Source organism: Nilaparvata lugens, chromosome X (genome assembly GCF_014356525.2).
Source record: "Nilaparvata lugens isolate BPH chromosome X, ASM1435652v1, whole genome shotgun sequence".
Taxonomy (NCBI): Eukaryota; Metazoa; Arthropoda; class Insecta; order Hemiptera; family Delphacidae; genus Nilaparvata; species Nilaparvata lugens.
In genome coordinates, this window is record NC_052518.1 from 100,897,840 (window position 1) to 100,907,284 (window position 9,445).

At 29.6% G+C, this 9,445-nt stretch overlaps 1 protein-coding gene across 1 annotated transcript in view; it reads right to left on the minus strand.

The window, feature by feature from the left end:
• LOC111056841 (toll-like receptor 13) overlaps positions 1–8,909 on the minus strand; it is a 17,498-nt gene extending 8,589 nt beyond the window's left edge. The window contains exons 1-3 of the mRNA XM_022344251.2: positions 8,802–8,909; positions 3,879–4,034; positions 1,253–1,378 (exon numbers count right to left, since the gene is read on the minus strand). Of these exons, the coding sequence (XP_022199943.2) occupies positions 1,253–1,378; positions 3,879–4,034; positions 8,802–8,855 (336 nt within the window). The 5' untranslated portion in view covers positions 8,856–8,909. The remainder of the gene's footprint in view (positions 1–1,252; positions 1,379–3,878; positions 4,035–8,801) is intronic.
• Positions 8,910–9,445: the final 536 nt, after the last annotated feature.

The following is a 9,445-nucleotide window of genomic DNA, read 5'->3' on the forward strand; positions in this document are numbered from 1 at the left end:
TGAGTTATGAGGAAGAAAGTTTTTTGTTATATGAATGTGATATTTCAATTCTATTCGATTTCCTTTGAAGTGAATTTATGGTTTGTATAATATTGGGACTCAAAATTTGACTAATTTGAATAATTGATAAAGTGAAGGAGCATGACCTACTTATTTTCGAACCTATTTCCATATTACTATATGATATCACGCTAGACCTATATCAAAATGAAAGTGAAATACTATGGACCTATTTAATCAAAATTTGGAGAAGGAACAGTTTTGGGCTAAGCCTGTTGGTCCTTTTTCAATCATGCTTATTTGAAAAAGTTGAATTGTGAAAAAATGTATTTAATTTGGTTCAATTGAATAGTATCCAATTTTTTTTCTTTTTCAATTATTAGCATATTTTACTGGTTTCAAATTATTTTATCTGTTGCAAAGTCACTGCCGCCAGCCTGAACGATTAATAAATTAGTAATAATTAATATTGTATAAAATATTTCTTCCTTAACCCTTTTAGTTCTTCAATTAACTCCTTATTTATCATGCTTATAATAATGTTATTTATTAACTCTATTTCTTTTTATTCTAATTATTATGATTCAATAATAATAGCAATAATTTAGTAATAATTAATATTGTATAAAATATTTCCTACTTCATTTCTTCCTTAACTCTTTTAGTTCTTCAATTAACTCCTTATTTATCATGCTTATAATAATGTTATTTATTAACTCTATTTCTTTTTATTCTAATTATTATGTTTCAATAATAATAGCAATAATTAGTAATAATTAATATTGTATAAAATATTTCCTACTTCATTTCTTCCTTAACTCTTTTAGTTCTTCAATTAACTCCTTATTTATCATGCTTATAATAATGTTATCTATTAACTCTATTTCTTTTTATTCGAATTATTATGTTTATTATAATTTCTCATTATGATTGTAATCCTTTATTTCATTTCTTGTATATTACTCTTGATTTACGATAAATAAGCTAATTTATTCTATTTATACTTAATTTTAATTTAACGTTGTGAATAATTTTGTTTTTTTTCTGGCACCTGCTGAAAAACCCAACAGGTTTAGCAGGGCCCAACAATGTAAAAATGTTTTTCTAATAAAATTGATCGATTGATGAGATGATAAATTTAACCATCCAGTAAGTTTCCAAAAAGCGTGGTGCACCACCTTGAGACTTCAATTAGAGTCAGGCTGCAATTTTAGGACTGAAATTAAACATACATCATGTATATGAAACATACCTCCACACTCTTCAATTTTTCAAAAGTCTCTCTGATTTTCATATTTGTTTGGATGACACACACTGCCATTAATAGTTTAGGATTATTCTCCATTATTTCCACGTTGTCTTCCGTTCCGTCCATGACCTGCAATACAAAAAAAACTACATTGTAAATAAATAAAAATAAAGATCAATACAAAAAATACATTGTAAAGAAAGAAAAATAAAGATCAATACAAAAAATACATTGTAAAGAAAGAAAAATAAAGATAATTGTACCCTGATAACAAGAATTATAAAAGTTGAGATTTTTTAGTGATACCGGTATCACATTAACAATTTTACATCTCAAAAAATCAATGCATGAGAAAATGCAAACTCATAATATTAGTGATCAGCTGGTTATTAGAAAATACTGAAATATTAGTTTGTTTTTTCTCATGTAACAGCCTGGTGTACATTTCCTAATGTATATAAACAATTTTAGCGCAGTTGGATTAATACGTTATCAACATTTTTTTAAAAGCTGTCGGAACAGTTGTGGGTTCGAATCCAGCCAAGTAAATGGGTGTTTGATCTCATCTCTTGATCTTCACACAAGTTGAGGTTCTGATTGCATCCTCCACAAAAATATATTTAAATACTGAAAATATTTTAATGGAACTGATACAAGGTGCACCAGAGAAACTTACTCATTTGAAAGGTCAATAAAAACAAAAGTACTCTAGGTATTGTTTTAGTCTTTTTTAATATGAGAATACAATTTCCCATTTTTTTCATGCAGTCTTGAAACTTGACATCAGATCAATAGCAACCCCCATTGCGCATACACTCACGACCTCGGTTTTTGATATTATTTTGTATCCACTCGTTGCAGTATATCAATCCGTATGTTGGCAATAGTGAATGTTGTTCTTGAGGTGTGCTATGGTCCGTGGTCGATTGACATAAACCAGGGATTTCAAATAACCCCATGAAAAAGATCGCATGAGCTTTGTCATTGAAAAAAATGACCGCGTCTTCAGGCAGGTTGTCAATCAGCATATCACATGCATTTTCACGGGCAACAAAATCGCGTTCAGTCAATTCTTGGACAACAACCAATTTATAGGGATGAAATTGAAGGTCTTCATGAAAAATTCGTCGAACAGTGGAGTCGGAAATCGCCATAGCAGCTGCGTGTTCGCGAGCCGAACGCACATCTGACTGCCTCACTCTTTTGATATTTTCTGGAGTTCTGATGGTTGCTTGTAGTCCATTTCTGGGTTTAGCGACACTCACACACTCCTGAAATGAGTTAACCCACTACAGAATCGAATTAATATGGCCAGGAACGAGTCTGTGGGAAGAATTTCAAATCGAGCGCGGAAGGTGATCTACCATTAGAAAAGAAGCTCTCTACTGCAAAGGCCCGCTGCTCTCTAGACCAGAACATGATGACTAATTTACTTGAGGGAGGATAAATTTGAAAAATTCCTCCTCCAGATGCGACGACCCCTCCTGCCCCTCTACACGACCAATTCATCGCGTGGGAATTTTTTCAAATAAGTAAGTTTCTCTGGCGCACCTTGTACAATTGAATAATTTGTCAATATACAAAAATTAAACCTGCTCATATAAGAACGTCATCCTTTGTTTTGGCACCAAGTAACTTAAATCCGAATCAACCCAATATTACGGGCACAGTGGCTGTCATTGGTTATACAAACAAATTTTCATCACATAAGGATTATTACCTAAATCTAATATTGTGAATCAGCCTATCAATCTAGAATAAAATAAGATATAATCTTATTAACATAATTTAAAAAATACAGAAAGATAAAGTGAAAACACATTCACAAAAACACCTCGTTTGAAAAATGAATTCAAAATAACATAATATGTTCTCATTCGACAAAGTAAAAAAAGTTATTTAGGCTCAGCCTATAATATATAATTCTACCGTTGTATTAACTACATTTTCATGTTTTAACTTTCAATAATAATTTATATACTACTATGAAGCAGCGTTATAGTAAAACGCTGCTTATACTAGTATATAAATAAAATTATTGATTGAATTTATTTAATAAACTACCGTACTCAATGCATATTAATCCAATGTTCCAATGACCAAGATAATCTTCATGAATTGAGTAGTTTATTTTCGAAATGGCCCATCTTTCCTCATTTGTGGAAAATCAATAAAAATACGTTTCAATGTGGAACAACTTTCACACTTGACTTCAAAATTATTTTTGTATTATTCATTGAACTTGTATTATCATTCGTGCAGAATATTATCATCTTTGAATCAATAGTTTATTTTTAACCAAGCGAATAAGTTTGGACATGGGACATTTTGAAAACAAAAGTTGGACATAGGATATTTTGAAAATAAAAGAATGGAGAAAGGACTTCTTGTTTCAAAAACTAACTTATGAATGAATGTGAGTTTTGAAAAAGGACATTTCACAAATTATTGTGAAATGGTGTCAAAAGTATTGTATCAGCTTGGTAAAGTATTCTCCTAAGTACCTACTGTAACTCATGTAGGTATGGTTCTCCTATTAGTAGAATGTTGTAAAAATGTTCAATAAAAGTTATGTAACTATTCAATTGTTATTATTTTTCAATTATTTAATAATATTTTTCGCACTCACCTCATTTTTGTGAATTCTTTTCGACTTGGTGTTGACATTGAGATTTTCATCGACTTCTACCTGCGTTGTTTTCAAGGAGAAAATTGAGAGCTCTGACAAAAATGTATGATGACATGTGCACATGGATGGACATGACAAAGTTTCTACTCCAAACACCTGAAAAATAATACTTTTTTAGAAAAAAATACGATTTAGAAAAAAAATTCATCATCACATAATAATATATTATTACCTTTCATAATATCCGGCCTTCATAGCATATCAACTATAGTGAGGTCCACGTTATAATGGCAGTGTTCAAATATAGAAGAACAGTTTTATTGCCGATTCTCCGCCTTCTATAGAGGATAGCTGATACCGGTATATCTGACGTTATATTAACAGTTCATTCTTGTTTAAAATAATCAATTATGTTTTATTCGTCACGAAAATATATTTTTCAATGATAAATTAATGAATTTTCATAATGGAGATTAATATTTTGCTGATTGATTATATTTCTACATTGTTAAAAAACGATCTGGCAACGTTGAAAAGCTAGAAAAGGATAGCGCTATTTGCTTTGACAAATGATAGAAAGGGATAGAAACACCATGTCTTATCAATTTATTACCATTATAACGTGGACCTCACTATATGGACGGTATCCTAATGCTGCAAACAGATAAATGTTGTTGAATATAATTAAACAGTCAATATAAATTAGTTTTTCTCCCCATTATTGAGTAGAAATATTTTATTTTTCAAATTTATCCAATTTGACCTGATTGGCCTCAATTGAATTTAGTGCCTTTTGAAGTACATTTTCAATGTAAACCACTGCACATGTAAACAAGATCAAATACTTTCAGTTTGGCAGCCACGAATAAACAAATTTTATTCATAAACAACTAACTATTATCAATCTCAACAATGGAGAATTCCTTCATTTTCTTTTTTGATACTTGTGGTTTTGTTATTCTATAACAATTTCTCAAACTGCAGTCTGTGAAGTATCTGATAGTGTACTTTCAGATAGAAAGTACCCTGATGGTACTTATTCAGGTAGAAACAGCAAGTCAGGTACACTAGATTACCTGAGGTCATAAATTCTTCACAAATTTATAAAGTCTTCCTTCTATTATGTCTAGGATCTTGCTCAAAATTCGTTAGATTTCATTTAAAATGAAGTGAAATCAAGGTCATATTGCTGGAGAAGATACAAAATAATATTTCAGTAATTTCCTATTTTAATAACCAGCTGATCACTGATATTATTAGTTTGTATTTTCTCATGCAAAAGGCCCCAGGTAGATTAAAACTAGAATTTACACAAGACTCCATTATAATTGAGATAAGACTGTTGATCCTATTCGATAGTTAAAAATTTGAAGAATGGAATAATAGTTTGAATTTATTAACGCAAATTGACATCCTATGTTAAGAGGAAGTTCACTCGGACTTTTGTACACAAAACTATTGAAATTACTATCTAATAGGGTTTCTTATCTAATTTCATCCTGTTCAACTCCACCCACTTCAATAGGAACTTTCCTGTTTTGAAAGATAATTATTGAAAGACCCATTTTCCTGAATCAATATCAATCTGTCATGGGACCACCACCATTACTAATTCATATTTTCAAATATTGATTTCAATTAATAGCAAAAATTGAACAATTTTGAACTTTGTTGAAGTAATGAATTGAACACATTCTTGAATACTTATTATTTCAAGGTTCTAAAATTCTATTGTATTGTTTGCTTTATCCGATAAATGTTTAAATAAAGTTTCTTGGTTGAATTTATGTTATTCTTCATAAGTAGATGTTTTTTGACAATCGGGTCATTGAAATACCATTTGCTAAAGCCTATGAAATATTTCAAATTATCGTAAAAACGTTACATTTTTCAATTTTTAGTTCAAATCCACTGCAATTTTTCAACTATATAAGTCTGAAATGAAAGGTTCTCCTTACATAATAGAGTTATATTCAAAAAAGATTACAATTTTCTAATAATATTAAACTGGTATACTATTGCAGTCAACTCTAATAAAAGCAATGATTTTTAGTGCTCATCAAATTAAGATTCCAGCACATTTTAATTGATTTTAAGAAATGTAAGTTTTTTGGATTCGAATGCTTCCTTTAAAGATGAATAATGCTAGTGAAACAGCAAGAGCTTTACTTGTACAACAAAATCATTATTCTCGATTTTGAGAAACGTTCACGAAGTTCTTTAAAATGGATATCTACTGTAGTAGAAATATTCTGATGTAGTCTAACCCAGAAAAAATATTTCCAAGTGATAAAAATATGTACCTTTATTATTTATAGATATTATTGCTACATGTACCGGTATACTGTATTGGCCTAGCTATGGTATATTAGTATTAATGTGAATACAGTACTTCTATAACTGAATAGTTGATTTTTTCTACTATTTTTATTTCTACTGTATTATAATTTTCAATTTCCATTTCTCTTTACTAATCTGTGAATATTTTTCATCCATTTATCAATTTGTATTTGTTATTTAAATTAATATTTTCAGAATTAATTTTCAATTTTCTACATGTTCAATATTTACAAATAGGTGGGCTATTATTTTTATAGATACAGTATTACATTATTCTTGAAAAAAGTGTTTTATAAAAGAAAAAACTTTTAACTATATATTTGTATCTCTCGAAAGAAGGTAACAATTGATATAGTATTATTTAAATAGTTGGCAAAATAAAATGTTGAATAGACAAAAATATTAGGATTTGTACTAGAAGTTTCTCAATGGAACTTGATCAATGATTGCAACTTGATTACATGTCAATGATGCGAATTGTAGTTTTCTTTATTTTATTTATTTATTCACAATGCAAATGACACTAATGTAATAACATTGAAAGATAAAATGATAAGGCAATCCTTGTGCTATTTTTTTATGAACTCCACATTTACTGTGTGTAATATGATCATTTAAACTACCTACCTATTTTAATGTGAGATGAGGAAACCTTACAGAAATCATACGGTATCCTGAATAATCTTTAGAGAAAATAGAAAATTCGGCTTCAAGAAGAATAAATTTGATTTCAGAAATCTTTGTGCGATGGTCTTTCAAATAATTCCAATTTTATTTATTTTGAAGGCTCAAATTTTTGTGAAAAAAAAACAAACTCACTCACCTCTATTCTCTCTTACTATATTTGTAAATAATTAAGTTTTTCAATTGTAAATGAATTTTTCTCTGTATTGTTCCTGATTGAATCCATTCATATTTTCTTTTAATAAGTTATTTGGAGAAAATGAAAGAACAATTTTTTTACTGTACACAGGCCTTTACACACATATCCGCGCACAGAAATTTCTCTGCGGATACACTTGAAACTATTGCTTATATTCTGACAAAAATGCTGAATAAAATTTTAAATAGTATTACTTTTATTTTATTTCTTTAAAAGACAGCTTCACCTTCCATTTTAGAGATCCAATAAAAATTCTATTCAATACAAAATTATAATTCAATTTATTGGAATATCATATTAGATTTTCTGATAAGATATTATGTTCAAATGAAAATATCCCATTATTTAGGGGAGGGCTCTTTACATTGAAAAGATTAGAAAGATCATAATTAGCAAGTTAAGATGATTCAAATTATACTTTCTCAATGTAGGAACAACATTTCTTTATAAGGAGATTCAATATTATCGCGGCAACGAATTTTTTTTCTCAAACTTTTTCATGTATAAAAGATTTGAAGTTAATTAGACGAAGCGTTCAAAATTTATCATGGAATATACACATAGACAGACGGCGTTGGTCGTAGAACCGGCGCTAGCCTCTAGTTGTCATTTATTTTATTCATTTATTCATTTTTTTGTATAAAATACTATAATCATAATACAATTGGAGGAAAAACTAGGCTGAGCCTGTACTATTTCTCTCCAAAAAATTTGATAAAATGTTAATGTTGTCCAAAAGATAAGGTTATGTAATCACACACTGCTTCGTCACTTGATTTTCGGTCCAAGAATGATGATTTGAAATTTTGAATTTTGAAGGTTGATTTTATACTCTAAATAAATAAATTACAGAATGTATCACAATAAATCAAAAACTTGAGAAATATTGCACTTATTAGAACCTGTTCAATTATTATAAATCATGAATACAATAACTTATCAAGTGCCGTACATTATTTTTGAAATGGTATATTTATAAAAAATATCATTCCCATGCAGAAATATGTCATAATCAAAAAACGAATTGCTCATTTATGTTAATAGAACTACGGTATCTAATTGAATAAAATATATGGATGCAGCAAATCAAGTTTTAAACTGCAATATTGAGTTGATGCGCTCATGCAGGTGTGCTGAAGAAAAACATATTTTCTCAGCATAAGTCCTGTACTACATAGAACGTATAAAATCTTCCACTTATTTATTAAGGTGTTGGCCACGTATTTTTTAAAAATATCAATAATTCAGAATGATTACCCATGGCTGATGATCTAATATGTTATAATTGCTGACTTGGATAATATGCATTATCTACAGATGAAAATTACTGAGATATTGCAATTATTCGAATGCTAATTAATTAATAAGTATTATATTAAACGAAAATACAAATCAAATGCTGTAATTCACCCCGAAGACTTCTGCTACTGCAAATATTGACAACAGGATAAACATTTTTGAATAGTAGCGCTCATCGAATTTCCATCTAGCTGTTTACCCTGTTGTCAATATTTGCAGTAGCAGAAGTCTTCAGGGTGAATTACAGCATTTAATTTGTATATTCGTTTAGTAGTAATTATATGCATTATCAGCAGAACAGGTATAAGTTAATGATATACGGTATCAAATATTTATATATATATTAAATAAATAAATATGTGATAAATTGAAATATATTATACTTGAAAATGTTTACTCACTATTGAAAAGCGTGAAAACAGAGCAAGTAAAATGACTCCTGTCTGCGAAGGCATTGTCAACAATACTGATTTGAAGTGTTTCCTTCAGAAATGACCAGTATCGTTCCCTGTAGGAAATGGAACGATTATCTGGAACCATTTTGCGTGGGTAACTGCATACAGCCATAGTGTTACTAAAATGCACTTCGTAAAGGAAATTCATGATAATTTCAACTACTGTAGAATGGTCCGAATCGTGCCTATATGTGATCAATTTGTGTTTCAAGTTACTGATTAATACTCTGTCTATAGACAGTTGTAGAAACAATAAAATTGTGAGTCTACAGCACATGATAATTTTAAGAATGGGAAAATTATTAAGTTTGTGGAACAAATAACATTTTTTCATTGGAACATTCAAACTCATTTTATTCTTACTCACCCCTTATTTTCAAAGTTCTTTGCTGGCAGTTATCATTATCACCCTCATCCTATCATTCTACCATCATTCGTATGAGACTGCATCAGGCGCGGATCCAGGACCCTGATCTGGGGGGGGGCGATTTTGGGGTGGACCCCCCGTTTGTCGCCCCCCACCAGGGAAATTATTGAGTTTTTTAATCGATAACAGTATTTGTGAACTGCATTTTTGAATTTGATTTAAA